The sequence below is a fragment of the Carassius gibelio genome, chromosome B17, assembly GCF_023724105.1.
Source record: "Carassius gibelio isolate Cgi1373 ecotype wild population from Czech Republic chromosome B17, carGib1.2-hapl.c, whole genome shotgun sequence".
Taxonomy (NCBI): domain Eukaryota; kingdom Metazoa; phylum Chordata; class Actinopteri; order Cypriniformes; family Cyprinidae; genus Carassius; species Carassius gibelio.
In genome coordinates, this window is record NC_068412.1 from 4,645,551 (window position 1) to 4,670,407 (window position 24,857).

Genomic DNA, 24,857 nt, shown 5'->3' on the forward strand with positions numbered 1-24,857 from the left:
CATGGTTCCCTGAGTAGGGAACAAGACACTGTGTCCTCTAGGAGGCGCTATGGGCAACACCTCGTCGTGACCCGTGTCTGAAGCATACATTGAAAAAACACCAACTTGTTGGCCGGTGACAGCCCCTGATGTCACTACCGGCATCACTATAAACAGGCACCGGGAGAACACATTGTTCACTTCTTCGTCTGAAGCTTGCGTCCAAAGCATGGCAGGGAGCTAGAGGACGCAGTGTCTCGTTCCCTACTGCGTCCTCTAGGGGGTGCTATGGGGAACAGTATACCCACGCCGCCATGCTGAGGGGAGTGCAGGCCAGAATCATGGCGAGCACTAATTACCAACTCTACCATTTCCACGGGAGTTGCCCCTGGGACATTTCTTTCAGAAGAGAGACGAATGAGAGCGGAGCTTTTTTCATTAAAAGAATGCTCACAGTGCACGCAGATTGCCTCCTCAAAGACATCTTCACCCAAACAAATGACGCAAAGATCATGTGTGTCATCGGGTGTCAAATAACACTGACACGGATGCACACATTGTCTACACGCTTTGCTAGTAGTCGCCGTGATATACAGAGGAAGATCGCTTTTACCAGTTCTTTCAGATGCACGCTTCAAACAGAACAGGCAGCACCCCTTTACCTAAATTCATTACTTCAGACTTATGTGCCTCTAGAAGCTTGCATTCTGCAAGTGACCAGCATAATATTGTCACACCAAAGAGGCACAAAATCACTTTCATGGACTTTTAAATTAAACGTAGGAGGAACCTGGTGGAATAACCTGCTCAACACAATCGGAGCAGCTGAGTCCTTAGCCATCTTCAAGAATTGGCTAAAACACATCTTTTCCATCTTTATTTGACCCTCTAACTCTACCTAACTGCTGAAATACTCCAATGCAAAGTCACTGTCTTCGTGGCATTATGGTCAGACTGACCCAGTGCAGATCAAATAGAAGGTAAAGTCAGTCAGTGTCAGCTGCTGGAGCAGCAGGACGGTTTGTGTTCCTGGAGACCTGCTGTTCACTCAGAGCACATCTAAAGGTTAGATGGGATTTAGACAGACGTTTCTCTCTGAGATCTCCTGCAGGACGTCACAGGCTTCATCCGCTGCTTGGGTCCTGCCGGGTGAGATACCTGCGTGTGACTGTGAAGTCACTGTCAGCTTGATTCGTCAGACAAAGATTTGAATTGATCACTTTTAGTGAAATAAAAGGACTCCAGCATGCATCTGTCCTTTATGAATTGTTGAGTTGTTAGAGAATAACTCTCAAGTTCAATGCGGAGTTACTTATGAGTGATGATGGAAGGCAATGTTTTTGCTTTGTTATGCATCATTTTTGCAATTTGTTTGCAAGGAAAGGCTTGTTGGAGTACAAGAAAAACCTCCTTTGTTTAAATGCAGTTCACATCAAAAATATGTTGCTTTGATTGCTGGCTTTTGATCATGAAAATATTTCAGTAGAATTGAAATATTGTTCTCATTTGGTCATTGTGAAAGTTAATTAAAACTTAAACTATATAAAAACTGAACAAGTGAAATGTTTGAAGGCATTATACTTTCTAAAGCTCTGGCAATGAATAGATATTTTAATGTTTTAAAACTGTTACTACAGTGATTCATACGAGGCATTATTAATGCATAAAAATACTATTATAAGTGTTGCTACTATTATAAGCTTTGAGTGTTGCCAAAACCTTTTTTTTTTTTAAATGTAAAAAAAAAAATTACTTGACATTTTTGTTTAGTTTAACTTGATGTACTATTGTAACAAAATAAAACAAATAAATATTATTAAAAACTACGTACACGTAAAACAAAAACATCATTAAATTAATTTAAAAAAAAAATTGAAAACTAATAAAATATCAGTGCAATAAAATATCAAATGATTAATAACATCCATTCTAAAAAAAAGTATATGTGTGTGTACTGTGTATATTTATATATATATACAGTATTGTTCAAAATAATAGCAGTACAATGTGACTAACCAGAATAATCAAGGTTTTTCGTATATTTTTTTATTGCTACGTGGCAAACAAGTTACCAGTAGGTTCAGTAGATTCTCAGAAAACAAATGAGACCCAGCATTCATGATATGCACGCTCTTAAGGCTGTGCAATTGGGCAATTAGTTGAATTAGTTGAAAGGGGTGTGTTCAAAAAAATAGCAGTGTGGCATTCAATCACTGAGGTCATCAATTTTGTGAAGAAACAGGTGTGAATCAGGTGGCCCCTATTTAAGGATGAAGCCAACACTTGTTGAACATGCATTTGAAAGCTGAGGAAAATGGGTCGTTCAAGACATTGTTCAGAAGAACAGCGTACTTTGATTAAAAAGTTGATTAGAGAGGGGAAAACCTATAAAGAGGTGCAAAAAATGATAGGCTGTTCAGCTAAAATGATCTCCAATGCCTTAAAATGGAGAGCAAAACCAGAGAGACGTGGAAGAAAACGGAAGACAACCATCAAAATGGATAGAAGAATAACCAGAATGGCAAAGGCTCAGCCAATGATCACCTCCAGGATGATCAAAGACAGTCTGGAGTTACCTGTAAGTACTGTGACAGTTAGAAGACGTCTGTGTGAAGCTAAGCTATTTTCAAGAATCCCCCGCAAAGTCCCTCTGTTAAAAAAAAAGGCATGTGCAGAAGAGGTTACAATTTGCCAAAGAACACATCAACTGGCCTAAAGAGAAATGAAGGAACATTTTGTGGACTGATGAGAGTAAAATTGTTCTTTTTGGGTCCAAGGGCCACAGGCAGTTTGTGAGACGACCCCCAAACTCTGAATTCAAGCCACAGTACACAGTGAAGACAGTGAAGCATGGAGGTGCAAGCATCATGATATGGGCATGTTTCTCCTACTATGGTGTTGGGCCTATTTATCGCATACCAGGGATCATGGATCAGTTTGCATATGTTAAAATACTTGAAGAGGTCATGTTGCCCTATGCTGAAGAGGACATGCCCTTGAAATGGTTGTTTCAACAAGACAATGACCCAAAACACACTAGTAAACGGGCAAAGTCTTGGTTCCAAACCAACAAAATTAATGTTATGGAGTGGCCAGCCCAATCTCCAGACCTTAATCCAATTGAGAACTTGTGGGGTGATATCAAAAATGCTGTTTCTGAAGCAAAACCAAGAAATGTGAATGAATTGTGGAATGTTGTTAAAGAATCATGGAGTGGAATAACAGCTGAGAGGTGCCACAAGTTGGTTGACTCCATGCCACACAGATGTCAAGCAGTTTTAAAAAACTGTGGTCATACAACTAAATATTAGTTTAGTGATTCACAGGATTGCTAAATCCCAGAAAAATTTTTTTTTGTACAAAATAGTTTTGAGTTTGTACAGTCAAAGGTAGACACTGCTATTTTTTTGAACACACCCCTTTCAACTAATTGCCCAATTGCACAGCCTTAAGAGCGTGCATATCATGAATGCTGGGTCTTGTTTGTTTTCTGACAATCTACTGAACCTACTGGTAACTTGTTTGCCACGTAGCAATAAAAAATATACTAAAAACCTTGATTATTCTGGTTAGTCACATTGTACTGCTATTATTTTGAACAATACTGTATATATAAAACACACACATGCATGTATATATTTAAGAAAAATACTGTAAGTTGTTTATATTTTAAATATATTTATATATTATAAATTATATATATACATATATTTATATATATACACACACACACACACACACACACACACATGTAAACAAAAACTTTTATTTTGGATGCGATTAATCACGATTAATCTTTTTTTATTGAATACAAAAATGGTTAAAAAAAACATGCATAGAAAAAGAAAAGAGAACTGAGATGAGGAAGAAGCGGCAGGAGGAGATGTGAGGTTCTCAGGTTTCTTGCGTTCCTCTCTGAATCAGGCACAAAGGCTCTGCCTCCCGTCACACCATTAGATGTAAAAGCCAAACTCATGTTAAGAAACAAATGGTTGTCTGTGAAAGTGTGTTAACACAGCGGTCTGTGGAGGTCCCTGTGGATTTAAAGGAATGATTAGAATGCAGGGCATGATGTTATTATCGTGCCAAATATCTGCACACACACCGACCTGACAGACAGAAAACAGATCTTTGTCAGAGCTAATGTTATATATTAGTTTCTGAATAACATTACACTTCTGCACATCCTCACGCAGCTGGACAGTAAAGATCATTAATCAGATTGCTAGTAATAACAGAACTGCCAGATTAATAAAAATTCAAACATTTCGCGTCTTTATGTATGCCATATAGAGTTACAAAACTCCAGTTTTTCAGATAATCAGACCAAATGAGCAAACCAGAAGAGGAGATGTCCTAGTTTGCTCTGCATTTTTGTGTGGAGAGCATATGAAATCCAAGTACTTTAATGTCAAAATATGGGTGAAATATTGAGGGTAAACCTAAACACCATTTTCAGTTCCTGCAATTAAGGTTTTTATAATAAGGTGAAATGCCATGAAGCTTGAACATTTCCAGCATTTTTTTATTGTTTGCAAAAGCATGGTATCGTCTAAACAAAGAACTCAAAACAACGAAAACCTCAGACTCAATGTATAATGTGCGTGAGACTAAAACCAATGACTTCAGACCTTTGAGCATTTATGATGCATTTATCTCCAACAAAATGGCAATATGTATTTCATGGCATGGACTGATAACCGTGTGTATATATGTGTAATACCTGCTCAGATCAGATCAGCAGTGTTGTGTGTGTGTGTGTGCTCGGCAGTATTTTAGGGCTTTGTTTCCCCGGAAAGCAAGGAGGACACAGGAACAGTGATGTCAGGATAATTCACTGCTGCACAGTGTTGTCTTTTGGGCTTTTTTTCTTCTCATCCTCCTGAATTTGTCCCTTGTCCAAGATTTCTTCGTCTGAAGCCTATCGAAGAACTGCTTAGCTAAACCGACTCTCTCTGCTGAAGTGTTTCTGGCTTTAAGGCTGTCCTCAGAGAGCAGCAGAGGAACTAAACTTGAGCTCACCTTCCTGTCGGAGTAAACCACATAGACCCTCGTGATGTGATTAATGGAAAGAATCCTGTATGTCACATTCAGTTTAAACTCAATAAAATAAACAGTAGTGAACCTCTATAATACCTAGCTTCACCTTTGATGATCAGATATCTGTGACTAATAAGCTCTCCTCCAGAATGAAGATTAAACTCTGTCGAGACAAGCGTAATGTGACTCTGCCGTCTGTTCCTGAATGATGCCTGGCAGCAGCCGACTCTCTCAGTCCACACAACCCATGTATCTTCACTTTCCTGACCTCAGAAAGTGGTTTCTTTCACTCGCTGAATAACCTGAGGTCCCAGTGCTTCTTTTTATCCTGTTATGAAAAAGCAAGTGCATGCTCAGTCCGGCTATAGCTATAGCACTGTACAGGACTGGTACACAGTTATACACAGTGAGGCATTAGCATGACCAAACTTTTTAAAACATCATCATCTACTCACAACAATTTCATTTTGAAGACCATCGGATGACCATCTTTCTTCTGAGGAACATGGAAGAAGATATTTTGGCCATTAACTTTCACTTCTACTGAGACATTTCATTTAAATAATGATAATTCTTTACTGATTTTATCAAGTAAATGAAAGCGTATCTTTGATATTATAAGAAATATTTCCAGATGATCACCTGGACTGAAGGAACTTCGCTTTACTTGATTATCCAGATATCAGTTTTTTTTTGTTTTTTTTATCAGTGAGTCTCAAAAATCAGGCTTTTAAATGATTGTTTAATTTTGTAAATCTCTAAATTATCATTGCAGCAAGAAATAAATAAATAAAATAAAAATATTTTTAGTTTTTGTTTGGTTATCTAAAGCGTCAATAAACTTTTCCAGACCTTATTTCATACGTATGGCTTTCATGTAAGGCTCCCGGTTTATGAGTTCAGTTTTTATGCTGCATTCTTTCAATCTTTCATAGTGTCCTTATTTTTGGCATCAAGTGACTCAAAACTGAAAGAAACTCCACATAGTGTGTATTCAGCTTGATTCTGTTTTAGTGGATTAGATCTGTTTGTTTTAATTTATTATATCATCACCCCAAAGCCACATTCGCTTCACCTCTGCCCTTAATATGATTTATAACGCACACATGATTGTGAACTTTTTTCTTAGAGGATATTAAACATTTCATCTCCAGCTACGCAGATATTCTGCTAGTGAACTGAATTTACTGTATGTGGTATTTTAAGCGTAACTGTGGTTAGCCAGTCATCATAACTGCAGAAAACAAGGCCTGTCACCAGCCGCCCCAGCATTCAGAGTGAGTCTAAAACACTCCCAGATCTTCGTTCCGCGCCTAAAACAGTGTTTAGTAGTAGCCAACCGGAGATCATCTGCTGAGCTTCAAGTGGATGTTCTGCTGTTCATAATCTGTTCACTAAGAGAGAAAAGAAAAGGCACTCTGCTCGGTTGTGTGCATTAACTCTGTACACTCGCTGACAATAAGATTTCACTTTAACAGTGAAACACCACAGCCTGAGCATCAGCTGGTGTTTGGGTCATTAAATCTAACTTGTTTTGTCTTTGCCGATGCATTCTACTGTATTAGGTGCCATTTCTGTCCAGTCTGTCTGTTTGAAGCAAAGGTTCACCCAATAAGAAAAGTCTGTCATCATCAATCAATCACCTTTATTTATATAGTGCTTTAAACAAAATACATTGCGTCAAAGCACTGAACAACATTCATTTGGAAAACAGTGTCCCAATAATGCAAAATGATAGTTAAAGGCAGTTCATCATTGAATTTAGTTATGTCATCTCTGTTCAGTTGAAATAGTGTCCGTTTTAATTTGCAATCAAGTCAATGATATCGCTGTAGATGAAGTGACCCCAACTAAGCAAGCCAGAGCCGACAGCGGCAAGGAACCGAAACTCCATCGGTGACAGAATGGAGAAAAAAACCTTGGGAGAAACCAGGCTCAGTTGGGGGGCCAGTTCTCCTCTGACCAGACGAAACCAGTAGTTCAATTCCAGGCAGCAGCAAAGTCAGATTGTGCAGAAGAATCTTCTGTTTCCTGTGGTCTTGTCCTGGTGGTCCTCTGAGACAAGGTCTTTACAGGGGATCTGTATCTGGGGCTCTAGTTGTCCTGGTCTCCGCTGTCTTTCAGGGCAGTAGAGGTCCTTTCTAGGTGCTGATCCACCATCTGGTCTGGATACGTACTGGATCCGGGTGACTGCAGTGACCCTCTGATCTGGACACAGACTGGATCTGGTGGCCAAGGTGACCTCGGAACAAGAGAGAAACAGACAAATATTAGCGTAGATGCCATTCTTCTAATGATGTAGCAAGTACGGTGTTATGTGAAGTGTTTCCGGTTCCGGTTTACCTAATTAATGCAGCCTAAAAATCCTTTAACGGATTTGGATATTAAAAGCATATTAGTATGTTATGTGTAAATCAGGTTAAAGAGATGGGTCTTTAATCTAGATTTAAACTGCAAGAGTGTGTCTGCCTCCCGAACAATGTTAGGTAGGTTATTCCAGAGTTTAGGCGCCAAATAGGAAAAGGATCTGCCGCCCGCAGTTGATTTTGATATTCTAGGTATTATCAAATTGCCTGAGTTTTGAGAACGTAGCGGACGTAGAGGAGTATAATGTAAAAGGAGCTCATTCAAATACTGAGGTGCTAAATCATTCAGGGCTTTATAAGTGATAAGCAATATTTTAAAATCTATACGATGTTTGATAGGGAGCCAGTGCAGTGTGGACAGGACCGGGCTAATATGGTCATACTTCCTGGTTCTAGTAAGAACTCTTGCTGCTGCATTTTGGACTAACTGTAGTTTGTTTACTAAGCGTGCAGAACAAGCACCCAATAAAGCATTACAATAATCTAACCTTGAGGTCATAAATGCATGGATTAACATTTCTGCATTTGACATTGAGAGCATAGGCCGTAATTTAGATATATTTTTGAGATGGAAAAATGCAGTTTTACAAATGCTAGAAATGTGGCTTTCTAAGGAAAGATTGTGATCAAGTAGCACACCTAGGTTCCTAACTGATGACGAAGAATTGACAGAGCAACCATCAAGTCTTAGACAGTGTTCTAGGTTATTACAAGTAGAGTTTTTAGGCCCTATAATTAACACCTCTGTTTTTTCTGAATTTAGCAGTAAGAAATTACTCGTCATCCAATTTTTTATATCGACTATGCATTCCATTAGTTTTTCAAATTGGTGTGTTTCACCAGGCTGCGAGGAAATATAGAGCTCCGTATCATCAGCATAACAGTGAAAACTAACACCATGTTTCCTGATGATATCTCCCAAGGGTAACATATAAAGCGAGAAGAGTAGCGGCCCTAGTACTGAGCCTTGAGGTACTCCATACTGCACTTGTGATCGATATGATACATCTTCATTCACTGCTACGAACTGATGGCGGTCATATAAGTACGATTTAAACCATGCTAATGCACTTCCACTGATGCCAACAAAGTGTTCAAGTCTATGCAAAAGAATGTTGTGGTCAATTGTGTCAAACGCAGCACTAAGATCCAATAAAACTAATAGAGAGATACAACCACGATCAGATGATAAGAGCAGGTCATTTGTAACTCTAAGGAGAGCAGTTTCAGTACTATGATACGGTCTAAATCCTGACTGGAAATCCTCACATATACCATTATTCTCTAAGAAGGAATATAATTGTGAGGATACCACCTTTTCTAGTATCTTGGACAGAAAAGGGAGATTCGAGATTGGTCTATAATTAACAAGTTCTCTGGGGTCAAGTTGTGGCTTTTTTATGACAGGCTTAATAACAGCCAGTTTGAAGGTTTTGGGGACATATCCTAATGAAATGAGGAATTAATAATAGTCAGAAGAGGACCTATGACTTCTGGAAGCACCTCTTTTAGGAGCTTAGATGGTATAGGGTCTAACATACATGTTGTTGATACCACATATATTCATCTTAATGACTTTATTTTCTCTGTGAATATGTGCAAACAAATGCAAACGCATGTTAAATCTGTGTAGAGGTGGATTCAGAAACCATATTTACAGAAGCTGTTGGACATTATGCAGCAGTGTACTGTGATTGTGATGAAGAGTGATTGTGGAATCACTGCTGCATTTATGTATTTGAGTTTGATAATAGTTGGTATCGACATTAACTTGGACAGACTGATTTTGTCAGTGTATAGAGTTTTTTTGTTGTTGCTTTGTTTTCTATGGATGTGCCACTTACAATAGTTGAATTGTGATAGTTGAGTCATGATATGGTGCATATTGCAATTTATGTTGTGTATACTGTACCTTGCATGTTTTTGTTTGTTTTAGCTGATTTAATAACATGTAGAACACTTTGTGTGTGTGTGTGTGTGCATGTATTATTATTTTTTTATTATTATTATTTTTTTTTATGTTTTCATTTTTGCACAATGGACTGTTCAGGATATTGAGTGCATCCAGATATTTCTACAGACACACCCCTGAACTCCTGTCCAGTGTGGTCACAAGTGTTGGAGGTGAAAGCAGGCGATGGATCAGAGACCTCACACAGATGGAGGGAGTGAGAGGGAGGAGAAGGGAGTGTTGCACACAGAGGCCTGAGCAAACAGTGGAGGATGAGAAATTCCTCAAGCAGTGCTCTGTGTGCCGGATGTTCCCGCTCCAGCAGAGCCGGGTGTGGTGGGATGTGTAAACACTGCTCTCTGATACGGGCTGATAGAGCTTCATATCACAGGACCACCACACCACTGCAATACAGATCTACGAGTAGTGCTTGAAATGTGTATGCAGTATATAGACTCCCGGCCAAAAGTGCAGAATAAATAAAACAAATTAATGTAAAAAAAAAATAAATAATAATATATATATATATATATATATATATATATATATATATATATAATGCTTACTAATGCTGATGAAAAATACAGTAAATATTGTGAAATAATTATTACAATTTCAAATAACTGTTTTCTATTTGAGTATATTGTTAAAGTGTAATGTATTTCTGTGATGCTCCGCTGTATTTTCAGCATCATTCCTCCAGTCTTCAGTGTCACATGATCTTCAGAAATCAGAATAATACGATGATGATTTACTGCTCAGTTATCGGTTTAAAAAATTGGTTCTTATTATTATTTTTTTTTTTACTGTTTTATATTTATGGATTTTTTCTTTGATGAATAAAAAGTAATATTCAAGATGTATTTAGTCAGACTTTTATCAATTTAATACATCCTTGCTGAATAAAAGTATTAATAGTAGTAGTATTATTATTAATCATACTTACCCCTAAAATTTTAATGGTATATCATGGTGTCAACAAAACTTTTAAACAGCAAAAGATTGATACTGTAATACATTTCTTGATCATTTAGCTTTGAGCAATAAATTGTATTTGAACATACATTCAGATAGAAAAGTTTCCAAAGTAATGGAAATATAATTCACAATGTTACAGTTTTTAACTGATTTTATTGAGCAGAAGACACTTCTATCAAAACATTAGTAATCCTAATTTTTGATCAGAATTCAAACGTATTATCCTTCTCGTTTCAGTGACCAATAAGAAGCCAGCGCAGGTGTTCCTCACGAAGGTGAAGCAGTTTGAAGGCTCGTCGTCTTTCGTCAGGAGATCACAGTGGAGCATCAGTCAGCTGCGGCAGGTCAACGGCATCGACTCCGTCCGAGTGAGTACATGAGCTCTTGCTCCTTCAGATGCTGTCTTCTGTTTGACGCCATTGATCTTTGACTGCCTCTCCTCATCCAAAAATGTTCAGGATTGCCCAGAGTTTGACTTGATATTTGAGAATGGATTTGACCAGTGGACTACGGGTTCAGCTGGAGAGAAGTGCATGTTTGTCCAGATCCTGCATCACACGTGTCAGCGGTTCATCCCCGAAAGAAAACCGGAGTTCATCAACTGCTCCTCCAAACTGCTGGGAGGTGAGACGTCCCGTTCAAGCTTACTGTGCACTCTCTTCCACTTCACACTACTTTTTTGGTAGGGATGCACGATATCGGATTTTGCTGATATCCAATATTTTTCAACGAATGTTGGCCGATAGTCGATACCGATATATTTCCTTTTGTTTGGAAACAAGACCCAAGTATCTCCTGTGCAGAAATTATAAGCAATTTATTTTACATTTGGGTTTGTTTTTTAAAAATAACTTATTTGTTAGAATAACAATGAAGTTATTTTATAATGGCGGTACATTGAAGATTAGAAAATTGTCTAAAGAAAGAGTTTGTAAAAATTCTGAAAATCTTGTACGTTACGCACATGCACAACATATTACGTATTAATGAATAAATCAGTATATATACAATTATTTTATTTTATTTTGTTATGTAAGCTATAGCTTCTGAAATTTTAATCCAAACAAACTCATGATTTAATCAGAAACAGTGTAAATATTGTTTGTGTATTTTGCTTTCATTGTATTAGAAGTAGGCCAACAGCGCTCCCACTACGGAATTAAAACTCCTCACTGAGCGGGCTTTAGGATCGGGGGGAGACTGCTGCTGCAGGTGCTATTACTGTTCGTTTACTCTTTCATACACCAAACGCATCAATCTGTGCATGCATTCTCAGTTTGAATGCAATGATCCAAAACTGTGAATCTAATCATCATTTGGGCAAAACTTTGCTTCAAGAATGAGCCACACTGCTGATGTGATCTAATCGCTAGCACACCCGAGCACATGTGAGTTAAAGGGTTAGTTCATCGAAAAATGAAAATTATGTCATTGATAACTAACCCTCATGTTGTTTCAAACCCGTGAGACCTCAGTTTATCTTCTGAACACAGTTTAAGATATTTTAGATTTAGTCCGAGAGCTCTCAGTTCCTCCATTGAAACTGTGTGTATGGTATACTGTCCATGTACAGAAAGGTAAGAAAAAAATATCTTAAACTGTGTTCAGAAGATGAGCGGAGGTCTCACAGGTTTGGAATGACATGAGGGTGAGTTATTAATGACATTTTTTGGGGGTGAACTATCCCTTTAATTTATTCCTCTTATCGGCAAGACATTATTTTCATATCGGGCCGATGCCGTTTTTTACATTTAGAGCCATTATCAGTCGATACCGATATTGTTACGATAATATTGTGCATCCCTATGTATTATTTTTTTATTAAAATATTGGTAATACCTAAAAAGAATTCCATCCCCATCAGTCAATCGATTAATCGATCAAATAGAGGGTCTACTGTATGTATTTGGCTCATAATGAATAATAGTGGCTGCTGAAACTATTGTTCCATTATTTCACTGCTTTGCTGTAGTAACAAAAAACAACAGCTTTTTAAAATGTTGCATTCGGTTTTCTTGTTTGGATGGTTGTATTGCTTACTTTATTCAAAGGTCCAAAAATGTGGTAACATACTGCAAAAAAGGAAAAAACAAACATACAAAATTCATTTGTAAGTCGCTTTGGGTAAAAGTGTCTGTTAAATGACTATTGCACTGTGTTTTCTGTAGGATCACAAATCTGTTTTGTTCTGCTAATCATGAGAACTTTTAGCAAGTTTTATTGTGTCTTTGATGTTTATAGCTTATAACTCATGGACATGATTAATGGAGGGTTTTCTTTTGCTATAATTACTCTGACACTCACTTTTTTTCAGATTATTTTCTGTTTGTTGACATATTACTGGATGTAAAAGGGGTAACAATATATTAATGTTCTCCATGCATCCTGCTTATGCAACTACAGTACAATAATCTTGACATATGACTTTAAAATAATTACTCAGAAATCAGTTTAAAATGCAAAAGATTCTCATTTCATGTAGCTTACAATGACATTTCTTTTAATACATTAGGGTGCTTGTACTATACCTTGTCTTAACATTTTTAAGTTGCAGGCATCAATGTAGCATTATATCTGTAGATCATTCACACATGTGTTTAATCAGGACTGTCCTGTATTGCAGCAGTACCAATCTGAGAGCAGACAGTTCACATTTGTATGCTACAATTAAAGTGTTGGTGTGTCGAGGAAGGTGCTGATGCTATTTTCACTGTGTCCTGGGGGAAGAAGCTCCCTCCTTCTCTTCCCTGCCACTTATTCCTCCCACTTAATAAATAACAGCTTATAGCATGGCTGCTCGTCTTTATTCTTCAGCGGCAGTCTGACTTGGTGACGGTGTTATTGTGGGAAGCAGAGTTGATGTTCCTGAGGGTCAGATGCATGGTTCTGTTGCCGGGCAGAACTCAGTGGAGCTGAGCAAACAACAATACTGTGAGCTCAAAGAGACATGATGAGGTGCATATAAAGATACAGAATGGTTTTAATCATGAGCTAGCTCATAAGGTTCCTTATAGTGGGAAAATAATCTTTAGTTTGTCAAAATGTTCTTTACACTAAAACAAAAATAGTAATTTTAAGAAATTATCATTGGAAGACTCTTTGGTGGACCAAAAAATGTATTTGTATTATTTATTTTTTTATTAAATAGTTTTAGCGTTTGTTTTGTTGTTGTTGTTTTGTTATTTTAGTATTTCAACTTAAAGTAAAATTGAAAAATGTTGCCTTGACTACTAGCTGAAATAAATTCAGTTTAAATTGTTTTAAGTCAATGTTTTTGAATGTGTTTTAATGGTTCATGAAGCATTTCAGAGTTTAAATGTAAAACTTTAAATGATCAGTCACATGATCCTAAAACATATAATGCATGAGCATGTAGCGGTGTATTTTTAGATGTCAACATTGGTCACTCTCTAGTTAAAGATAAGGTTAATGAGATCATGGAAGCGAGGAGATCACTCCGGTCTAAGTCTCACACCAGTGCAAAACAAATGTGGTGAAGCTGCTCAGGTGTGGGACGAATACTGTGGGGATCCACGGCACCGCTGGATCTGTTTCATTATTAAGCTCCATAGACAGACGCTGGATAAAAAAAATGACATGTTGTGCTCAAATGGGCTTTCCTAATGATGGACATATTTGCACATCCTCTGGTGGAAAATTATTTTAATGTATGCATGATTTTTAGCTCAGTATTGTGCTGTAGCTCTCTTGAAAGCTCTCAAGATTAATATTTTGTCAGTGGAGGCAACTACCTTTGTCAGTGGAACTTCACCGGTTTGTGTCTCAGTCTGTCATGCTTCCCTGGAAGTGCTTAAGTGAATATACATTTACTTCCCTGCAGCACAAAAGCAGTCTTAAGTCTCTGCGGTATATTTGTAGCAATAGCAAACCATACATTGTATGGGTCAAAATTATAGATTTATTTTTATGACAATACTCATTAGGATATTAAGATATTTAGAAAATGTTCTATCGTGCATATATCAAAACTTAATTTTTGATTATTAATATGCATTGCTAAGAACTTCATTTGGACATCTTTAAAGGCAATTTTCTCAGATTCCAGATTTTCAAATCACAGCCAAATATTGTGCTCTCCTAACAAACCATAAATCAATGGAAAGCTTATTTATTCAGCTTTCAGATGATGTATAAATATCACTTTCAATTTATGAGTGGTTTTGTGGTTCACATTTGTAGTAGGGGTGTAATGGTAAACATTTTCATACCAAGAATTTTTGATACAGGTCTTTCGGTTCATGTGTACTTTACAAAAACAGCATGGTTTTAACCACTGCATGAGTGGATCTTTATTGGAAACTACCTGTTGTATATATTGTTACATTCAATATTCACTCTTTGATGTGGTGTTACAGATTGCTGTATAGACGCCTCTGTTCAGACGCATATATACAGCATCTCCTTGCTATGTTTCTGTGTCTTTGGGAGGGTCAGAGAAGTCTCAGATTCCATCAAAAATATCTTAATTTGTGTTCTGAAGATGAATGAATGTCTTGTGGGTTTTGAGTAATTAATGACAGATTTGACATTTCTGGGTGAACTATCACTTTAAGTGTCTGATAACATTAGATTCAGTACACACATTTACATAAAGTATGTTGTGTGTGTTAAAATGTTCTGTGGAGGTGTTTTCCTGATGTTTCTCCCGGTGTGTGCAGGGAACAGTATCCTGCACGAGGCAGCAGACAGCGTGAGCAGCGCGGTGCAGAAGGCCAGTCAGGCGCTGAACGAGCGCGGCGAGAGACTGGGGCGCGTCGAGGAGAAGACGGGCCAGATGAAGAACAGCGCTCAGCATTTTGCCGACACTGCACACAAGGTGAAGTGTGCCACACTTTTCTCTAAACCAGTATCGGCAGACTTTCTAAAACTAATTCAGGTGAACACATCTGTGCTGCTGTGCTGCCTTCATGTGGCGACTGCATGAACGAGACACAGCCGCTGCTCAGAAGGGCTTTCTTCTGCAGTTATTTGATTTAAAAAATACTTAAAAAATAGTAATATTGTAAATATTATTTCAAATTGAAATAATTGTTGTGAATATATAATACAATTGTATTTATTTCTAATGACAAAGCTGTATTTTGAGCATCATTCCTCCAGTCTTCAGTGTCACATGATCTTCAGAAATCAGAATAATATGATCATTTACTGCTCAACAAACATTTCTGAAACAGTTATGCTGCTTCAAGTGTTTTGTGGAAACCATAATAATATTTTAAACATTAACATAATAAATAACATTATGCATGTTTTTTACGGTAACCTTTGATCAGTTAAATGCATAATTACTATTGATTTTTATAAAACACTTTTGAACGTTAGTATATGAAATTGTATTTTATTCTTTACCTTAATGCATTATCAAATATATTTTGATATTAATGAAATGAGCATGCAAGGGACTGGAGATTATCTAACATGATGTATTTTTTTCTCTCAATTCATGAGATATTTCATTCTCTATTTGAACAGAATATGCAGTTAGATCTTTACATTTCTCTCTCTCTCTCTCTCTCTCTCTCTCTCTTTAGCTTGCCATGAAGCACAAGTGTTAAGCCTTTGCCTCACTTTTGGAGAATCTGGTACACATTCCTCACCCCTGCTCACCCTCTGCTATCAGAGAGCATCATGGGACGTGCATGAAGTCTCATATGAAGGACAGTGTGTATCAACACGGCTGAGGCCTTGAGAAGATCATGCCTCCCTTGTCACTGCAAGCTTAAACCAAGCCTTACTCCTGTGTCCTCACTCGGACTGACCTTAACTAGCTTTTTAAAAGATTCATACAAAAGATCTCAAATAGTTTCAAGGTTTGAATGGCTGTTGATATATAATATCCCTTCTTTTCTGTTTGCTTGATTGTTTAAACCTATTGCGTGTGATATAAGTGCCATCGTGAAATAATTTCAGTGAGATTATTAGAGAAATATCTATTTTCTTTTGTAAAAATTCATCTAAAGCGTTTGAAAAGAAATAGCTTTTTTAGCATTTTGCTGATTTATTTTTACTACTAAAAATAAAGTTCTGATGTTAATTTTAATGGTGCAGCGACCCACATTTTAAATAATGTAGTTGATCTTAAATGTTGTGTTAAATCTACACAGAAGTGCCCCGAGGAAAGCAGATCCACACCCTGAGCTGTGTTACGCTGTAGTTCAGGAAGGGTTGTGTCTGGATGTGTGAGTTCACGTACAGCTGATCCGGTCAGCAGTCAAACAAAATATCACGTGGCTATGGTTAAACTAGACTACAAGTGTAGTGTTCGTTTCTAAACCAACTGATTTCTGCGCTTCTTCAACTACCAAACGTTTGATTTTCTTTCTTTATTTTCCTGTACAGCTCAGACTACAGATCTGAACTACTGCAGAAACATGCACTCACATACGCAAAACATAAACTCAAGGTCTTCTGTGTTAGGGAATATTGCAGGTTTCTGAGGAGCATAAAAAATTTGCTCTTTTTCATTTTCTTCTCAAACTTTACAAAAAAATACACGCAGCTATTAAAATAACATGAAACATGTAACATTAATTTTTACACATAAATGATGTATTGAGGTGATTTGAAGTATTACAATTTTTACAATTTTATCTGGTCAAGTAATTGCCTAATACATTTTAAACAGGTTTTGTCTTAAGAAAAAAACCTCTGCCAATAAAAAAAAAAAAGCATATGGCTTATACTTCTTTATTGTATTTTGCTATGTTATTTTCCCTTTTGCAGATAGATAATGAAAAAGTGGCCAAAGTCTGTATAGTTCTCTGTTTTATGTTGTGCATTTAATAATCAAATGATTCATAATCATTCCCATTAAATATACATAATCATATCTGTGCATAGAACCCTGCCTTAAAATTGCATTCAGAACACTGCCTTCCTTCATATAACTCATGATTTCTAGTGGCATCAGCAGTCATATGGTTTGTCTTATGGCTGTTGAGAGCAGCTCTGATGTACTGATGTCTGACTGCGTGGCTGGGGAATACTGCCAGAGACTGGCGTCATCGTCACAGAAAAACAGATGAATTATCAAACTGTCATGTGCATCCCAGGCCTAGATGTTCATGTTTTTCATGTTACGCTTTCATGATGAAAAACAAACCCTGTTTGCAGTGATCTGGCCATATTTTTGAGAATGTAGAATAGCATTATCTCAGTCACTAAGCTGTAAGCCTTTTTTATTAAAGGGAATATTAAGATATTGTTTAAGCTTTAATGCAGTGTGCCTGTGCTACTGTGTGCTAAATGGAATAAAGAATGGTAATAAATGACATCATCATATCTCTGCTCTCTTCATATCTATGAATGTATCTCATAAGTACATTTGAAACACTCATTCCGATGCAAGAAGGCAGATTTAGGATTATGTGATATAAAATAAATGATTTCTCTCTGTTTCTTGGGTTTCTCAGGAGAACACAAGGTGGTTGGCTGTAAACCAAGGCCACAGTCAAGCTCTGCCTTGATTGGCCGATGGATAAACAGGAATGGATTGTAGTATATCAGATGAAGCCTTCTGTTATTGCCCAATCGCCGTACAGGTGTTGGAAATGTGCTAGTGGCTGTACTTGGCTTGCATCGTTACCCATGGTGCTGCTAATTATCTGAATGTAGATGGGTTGAGTAAGCATAAGAAACTCTGAAGAAACTCTGACTCTCAGTTATCTCTTATCTGGTATTTCTCCCCTGGTGTGGCATTGTCTTTGAAGACTCCAGCTTTGCCCTCCAAGCCGTGTAGGGTCAGGTTTGGGGTTCCTGCATGCCATGGAGGTGTTGCAGACTACCAGCCCTGGATGAGGGTGAGGGTGTATCCCTTAAAGTGATAAAAGAGCTTCTCCAGGCCACAGATCAGGCTCTCCCTGCCATCTAGCACATGGTGCATATCATCGGCTGGAGTCGAGGAGAAAAACGAGGAGGATGGATCCTCACACCGGAGGAATTCCCATAGCGCTAAAACCAGGATGCAGCGTCTCATTCTTGTGTTACACAGCCCTGAGACACTTCTTGGGGGAATTCAATACTTTGCCAAAGATAGATATACACACTCACCTAAAGGATTATTAGGAACACCTGTTCAATTTCTCATTAATGCAATTATCTAATCAACCAATCACATGGCAGTAGCTTCAATGCATTTAGGGTTGTGGTCCTGGTCAAGACAATCTCCTGAACTTCAAGCTGAATGTCAGAATGGGAAAGAAAGGTGATTTAAGCAATTTTGAGCGAGGCATGGTTGTTGGTGCCAGACGGGCCGGTCTGAGTATTTCACAATCTGCTCAGTTACTGGGATTTCAGGCACAACCATTTCTAGGGTTTACCAGGAATGGTGTGAAAAGGGAAACACATCCAGTATGCAGCAGTCCTGTAGGTGAAAATGCCTTGTTGATGCTAGAGGTCAGAGGAGAATGGGCCGACTGATTCAAGCTGATAGAAGAGCAACTTTGACTGAATTAACCACTCGTTACAACCGAGGTATGCAGCAAAGCATTTGTGAAGCCACAACAAACACAATCTTGAGGCGGATGACTTACAACAGCAGAAGACCCCACCGGGTACCACTCATCTCCAATACAAATAGGAAAAAAGAGGCTACAATTTGCACGAGCTCACCAAAATTGGACAGTTGAAGATTGGAAAAATGTTGCCTGGTCTGATGAGTCTCTGATGATTTCTGTTGAGACATTCAGATGGTAGAGTCAGAATTTGGCGGAAACAGAAAGAGAACATGGATCCATCATGCCTTGTTTCCACTGTGCACGCTGCTGGTGGTGGTGTAATGGTGTGGGGGATGTTTTCTTGGCACACTTTAGGTCCCTTAGTGCCAATTGGGCATTGTTTAAATCCCACGGCCCACCTGAGCACTGTTTCTGACCATGTCCATTCCTTTATGACCACCATGTACCCATCCTCTGATGGCTACTTCCAGCAGGATAATGCACCATGTCACAAAGCTTGAATCATTTCAAATTGGTTTCTTGAACATGACAATGAGTTCACTGTACTAAAATGGCCCCCGTAGTCACCAAATCTCAACCCAGTAGAGCATCTTTGTGATGTGGTGGAACGGGAACTTCGTGCCCTGGATGTGCATCCCACAAATCTCCATCAACTGCAAGATGCTATCCGATCAATATGGGCCAACATTTCTAAAGGATGCTTTCAGCACCTTGTTGAATCAATACCACGAACAATTAAGGCAGTTCTGAAGGAGAAAGGGGGTCAAACACAGTATTAGTGTGGTGCTCCCAATAATCCTTTAGGTGAGTGTGTATATACAGTATATATATAATTGTCTCATATATTTTTTTATCAACATGTCCCTTTAGGTGCTCCATAAAGTTAAGGTTTCATTGTGCAAAACTGTTTTAGACATTATTTTTGGTTAATTCTATTATAATTACCATACATGCAGTCTATAGGACATCATGATAATTGAAAGACTACAATGAAAATTTGATAAAATTATGGAAAACAGGTGATCAGTTATAGGACACAAGTCTTACAGTTTCCCTTATTCATTCATATCCGGTGGACACAGTATGTGTCAGCTACCCTTATGTTCTGTCGATCCAGATCCCCCTTATGGTTCTTTTTGCAGTAGAGTTTATTTCTGTACTTCTCTTATCCCAGTTGTGGAATCACTGCAGCTTTGGACAAAAGTTGCTGTTGTTTTAAGTTAACACTGAAAAGAACTGGCATCTGAAAAGTCTGACATTTAATTGTTTAAACAGTTATTTAAAGACATGACTTTACAGAGAATAATGCTTTTGGACAGATGGTGAAACTAACAGGTAAGTATTAGTATTATTAACAATATGTTCCAGATGTGCATCTATATTTATTGAAATCATTCTTTTAAAAGCAGTTTGGTTGAGAATTGAATTGCACAGTGGAGCATCATTCATCTGGGGTCTGCTTTCTCAATTCTCAACATCTTTCAATAAGAGATTAATTGCAAGGAATATTGTTCTTGCGTGATTTATCTTTGTTTTTGCTATATATTGTTAGATCATGCCCCCATGCCAGAAATATCAGATCCAACCCGAACACCAGATCCTGTCAGAAAATACCCGTTTTGTCTGGTAGCAGAACAACTAGCCAGCTAATTATCTCATACCCAAAACCCATTAACAGCAAGTCTTGTGCCCAAAACAGTCTTCTGTCAGCCAAGAAGCTGACTGAGCAAAGCCAGAGAGGAGTGGAAGCAGGAGATGAAGTAATAATGATAAACAAAGCAAAGTTTATTGAATAATCTTAGTTGCGTATGTTTCAATGCTCAGATTTTGACCAGCACAGATCCGACAAGTATTATAGCACCAGCAATATCAAAGGAAAACGATTGATCACAACGAGCTGTGATGTGAAAAAAACCTTGAAAGGGAGACATTCTCTGATCTCTTTCTCATGAAAACAGATATTCCTTCAAACACACAATCTTACAACAAAACAACCATTTAAAAATAATGTCCAAAAATTATATTAATATATAAATGACTAATTAATGAACAAATCAATTAAATGATTAAATAAGTGGTTCAAATAATTAGTTTTCATGATTATATGATTCAAATAATATTAAATTAAATAATACATTAAATAATTAATTAGTATGCATGATTATATGATTCTAATAATACTAAATGTTTAATAATAAATATAAAATAATATTTAAAAATAATACTAATATTATTATCACTGAAATAAAATGAAAAATGATTATAAAGGAATGAATGAGGAATAAATGAATAAAAAAGAAGGAAAAATTACGCAAATGCATGGATGTTCTCTTAAAGCAAAACACAGTTTGCATTTGACGATCCTTATATAAAAATCTCTTCCCCTCATTATTAACAGTGTGCTGTGAGTGTTGTTCACGTGTGTGCTGAAGTCACTTTGAGCTCTACACAGACTGATCTGGCAGATGAGAGATGTGACGCAGCCGTGAGCAGCTGACGTCTCTAGATCTGGATCAGCTTCCTGCTCATGCCTTTGACTTCCTGTTGAGTGCAAAGTCAGCCGCGCTGGAGTTATCATTAACACACACTGCTGTCTGTCTGCTGCAAACACAGTGCCTGTGTGTGTGTGTGTATGTGTGTGTGTGTGTGTGTGTGTGTGTGTGTGAGAGAGAGAGAGATATAGAGAGAGAGAGGGGAGAAGAGGGCAGGGGATGCGCTTCTCCTCCAGTGATCTGTAGAGTTAAGAGATGACTAAACTAAACAAATCCAGACCGCTTTAGATCAGGTTCAGTTCAGTTCAGTCAACGCTCACTTTAACCTTTCTGTGTCAGCTCAAGTTTATGATTAACCACCAAACACACAATTCTCTGACCTGCTTAATGTATTAATTAAAAATGAATATAGAGTAGTTTCACAAAGGGTTGAGACGTTTTAAAAGCTCTAATGTCTAAAGTTTGTATTTATAATAATTTAAATAATACATTGAATATAATCAAAATGTAATTACATGTGCTTGCGCATTAAGAGTAATTCATATAAAATAGAAATATTATCATCTAAATCCTGTCAATTAGAGATATAGGAGAGTGAAAGATGTGGCGTTGCTTACAGCTGATTGGTCCAGTTTTAGTTTTGGTGACCCTGAACAAAACCTGCTCTGAAGCAGATCAGACCTGTTAAACCCAATCCAGCTTCTTCAGCGAGAGCTTTACTGGAAAAACACCGCTACAGTAGTTGAGCAGTTCACAACGTCTTACCGTCCAGACGTATAAAAACAACAACAACAAAAACCTTCAGCACTTTGTAAATTAAACAATAAGTGATGTTTTCAAATGATGGGATGACATTTTGATGGCTGTACACCAGCATCTACAGTAGTACTATCTCCTAAAATCGACTTTGTTCTTTATATACAGTAGAAGATGAAAATGGGCTGGACAGTGTTCCTCACTAAATCAGAGGAGGACACGTAACACTCAAATAATGCAACATACAATTCAACACAAAACCTGACTTATGACGGAGATAAGGAAAACAGTACTGTTAAATAAAACAATCAAATGTGCAGCATCACACACCTAGAAATAGCAAAGGTAATTCATACTGTCTTCAGTATCCATACAGTAAAATGATTTCTTGTAAAAAACATTTCCTTTACTGTAAAAGGTTACCAGCAAACACACTTTTCCATTAGTTTGTGTTATTGTTTCGATGTCATATTCATAGCAGCATGAACAGAAATGACCAGAATACCAGGATAAAACAGCTGATCCTGAAGTGTTTTATTTAAATATGCAAACTGTGTTTAATTTAATATCCCTGACGTTGCATACATTTCTAGAACAGAAACCTGAACACTGCATTCATCCGGGTTTATTTGATCTCCTTTCATCAGAAACGACTGTCGACAGCCAGGAAATAAACTAATAAGGTCTCCCTGGAATAAAGAGGTATATAAATCAGCTGAACGATGAACAAACTTCTGTAAAAACAGTTTATAGATAATAAAACTATAGTGTATGTACAGTAAGTGCTGCTGAGGTGAAGTTTACAGCAGTGTCTCGACGCTGGATGTGTGTAGTGTGTCTGTCTCTAGGTTTGGGGTCATTACTATAGCTCTCGTCCGTCTGGTGAGCGTGAACATCCATCAAACTCTTCCTCTGTAGACGCAGGAGACCCTGACCTTGACCTGACCTTTCTGCTGGACGGGAATACAGTACACACAGTATGATGCAGTTTGAGGTTAAATTCAGTATGAAATCAGAATTCAAAAAAACTATTCAATCTTCCATTATATATATTACCTGTGGTTTTGAATCTAAATGCCATAATCTGGTCTTTCTGGTAAAGAACCTATTTCCACAATAGATTAATAAAAACAAAAGTCAGAATTATAAAAAAGTAATTGTGAAATAGTTTTTACCAAGCTTGATTCTTCCTCCCAGTTTCAAGCTTATATCTGATATCTGTCCCGGTACACACTGAGCACGAGGATGAAGGAGTGAGGAGACGAGAGGTAAACTTAATGTCAAGTAATCAACACAAAACTGGAAACACACAACACAAAATGATGTTTCACAGCGGGTGGGAAACGAGGGGCAGGACACACTTTCAGTACACAGTAACTAAAGGGACACACCTGAACAGAGAACACCTGGAACACAATCAGACTGGAGACGCGGGGAAGAAAACACACCGGGAGACATGAAGCCATTCAGACTCTTTCTCAGAAATGCAAGAAAAGTCAGAATTGTGAGATAAAAATGTCCAATCATTTCGTCCCTTGCAAGCTCATTTTACTTCATCTGTCTCACTTCTGATGAGGAGTTCTGGCCGTTACCTTAATCAATACCTCATCCTGATTAAAAGCTCCTGAAGTTATTATACCAATGATGGATTATGAAATCTTGCACAGATGAATCATGTTAAGTCATTTGGGTCGATTTTGATTGGATGTTGACCTGAAGACATTAGTTTCTCAGTATTTGCTCTAGTCTGTGCTTCTGTTGTTCTCCAGCGAGAGGCAGCAGTGTCGAGGAAAACTTCTGCTCCGCACAAGCACGGTTATGGCTCAAACTAACTCTCCTTCTGACAAGATAAGATCTATGTGAGCTTTAACCCTCTAGTGCCTCTGAATTAATGAATCATTTTTCATTCCCCCCAAAAATGTATTTGTGTTGTGACCTTTATCATATGACATTTTCTTTAGAGATCACGTCGAACCATGCAAGAAAGATGTCTTCAATAATAATAATAATAATAATAATTATTATTATTATTATTATGCATTTTAAAGGAATAGGATACAGGCAAGGCAAACGGTTGTGATTTTTGCTGGATAGCTCAATCCCATGAGCCTCTGCTGGTAGATAACATAACTACTGCCTTGTTTTATCATGTTTTTTTAAACTATTTTAGAGTTCTAGACAACAACAACACACACACACACACACACACACACGCACACACACAAATGAATGCGAGATGATGCCATTAATATGTTCAGTCAGTTTTCTTTGAGGACAAAGATTTAAAAATGTAAATGTATTTGTTTGTGATTGTTTAACAGTACACTAGCAAATAACTAAAGCAATGACCTTTAAGACAGAGACATGCTAGAAACAACAAAACTGACATTTTCATTTGACTGGATCTAGACCTATATATATATATATGTTCCATGTCAAATAAAATGAAATGGATCAGCTTCATTAAGCTAGATGTTGGAAACACATTTTCATTTGTCAAACATCTGAAAACTAGTCATATTTCCACTGGAACACACTTCGTGATAGTGGGACTGGCTCTGGGGGGGTCATCAATATTTATTGGATCAAATTTGAAATAGTTTTAAGACACCAACATAATTTTGAACATGATTGTTCAGATAGCCTATGTCATGCTGGTGTACTGTAAATGGTTGCATTAGAAGTATTAGAAATCTGAAAGTTTTTTTTTTTCATTACATTATGAAAACTTTATTTCTGCATATTTTTACTGACTACTTCAGCGTAAAAATGGAAGGAACATAGACAGCGTTTCTCATTTTAAGTTTAAAAAGGTGAT

General features: G+C 37.5%; 1 protein-coding gene across 2 annotated transcripts in view; it reads left to right on the top strand.

Moving 5' to 3' along the window:
* Window positions 1-17,608, top strand: part of stxbp6 (syntaxin binding protein 6 (amisyn)) — a 46,185-nt gene extending 28,577 nt beyond the window's left edge. Inside the window, exons 1-5 of one of the 2 annotated variants that reach the window (XM_052581224.1) lie at window positions 997-1,128; window positions 10,552-10,682; window positions 10,773-10,938; window positions 14,994-15,151; window positions 15,867-17,608. In XM_052581224.1, the coding sequence (XP_052437184.1) occupies window positions 1,050-1,128; window positions 10,552-10,682; window positions 10,773-10,938; window positions 14,994-15,151; window positions 15,867-15,890 (558 nt within the window). In that variant the 5' untranslated portion in view covers window positions 997-1,049 and the 3' untranslated portion in view covers window positions 15,891-17,608. Of the gene's footprint in view, window positions 1-996; window positions 1,129-10,551; window positions 10,683-10,772; window positions 10,939-14,993; window positions 15,152-15,866 lie in introns of those variants that run through there. The other variant, XM_052581223.1, reaches the window with a different exon arrangement.
* Window positions 17,609-24,857: the final 7,249 nt, after the last annotated feature.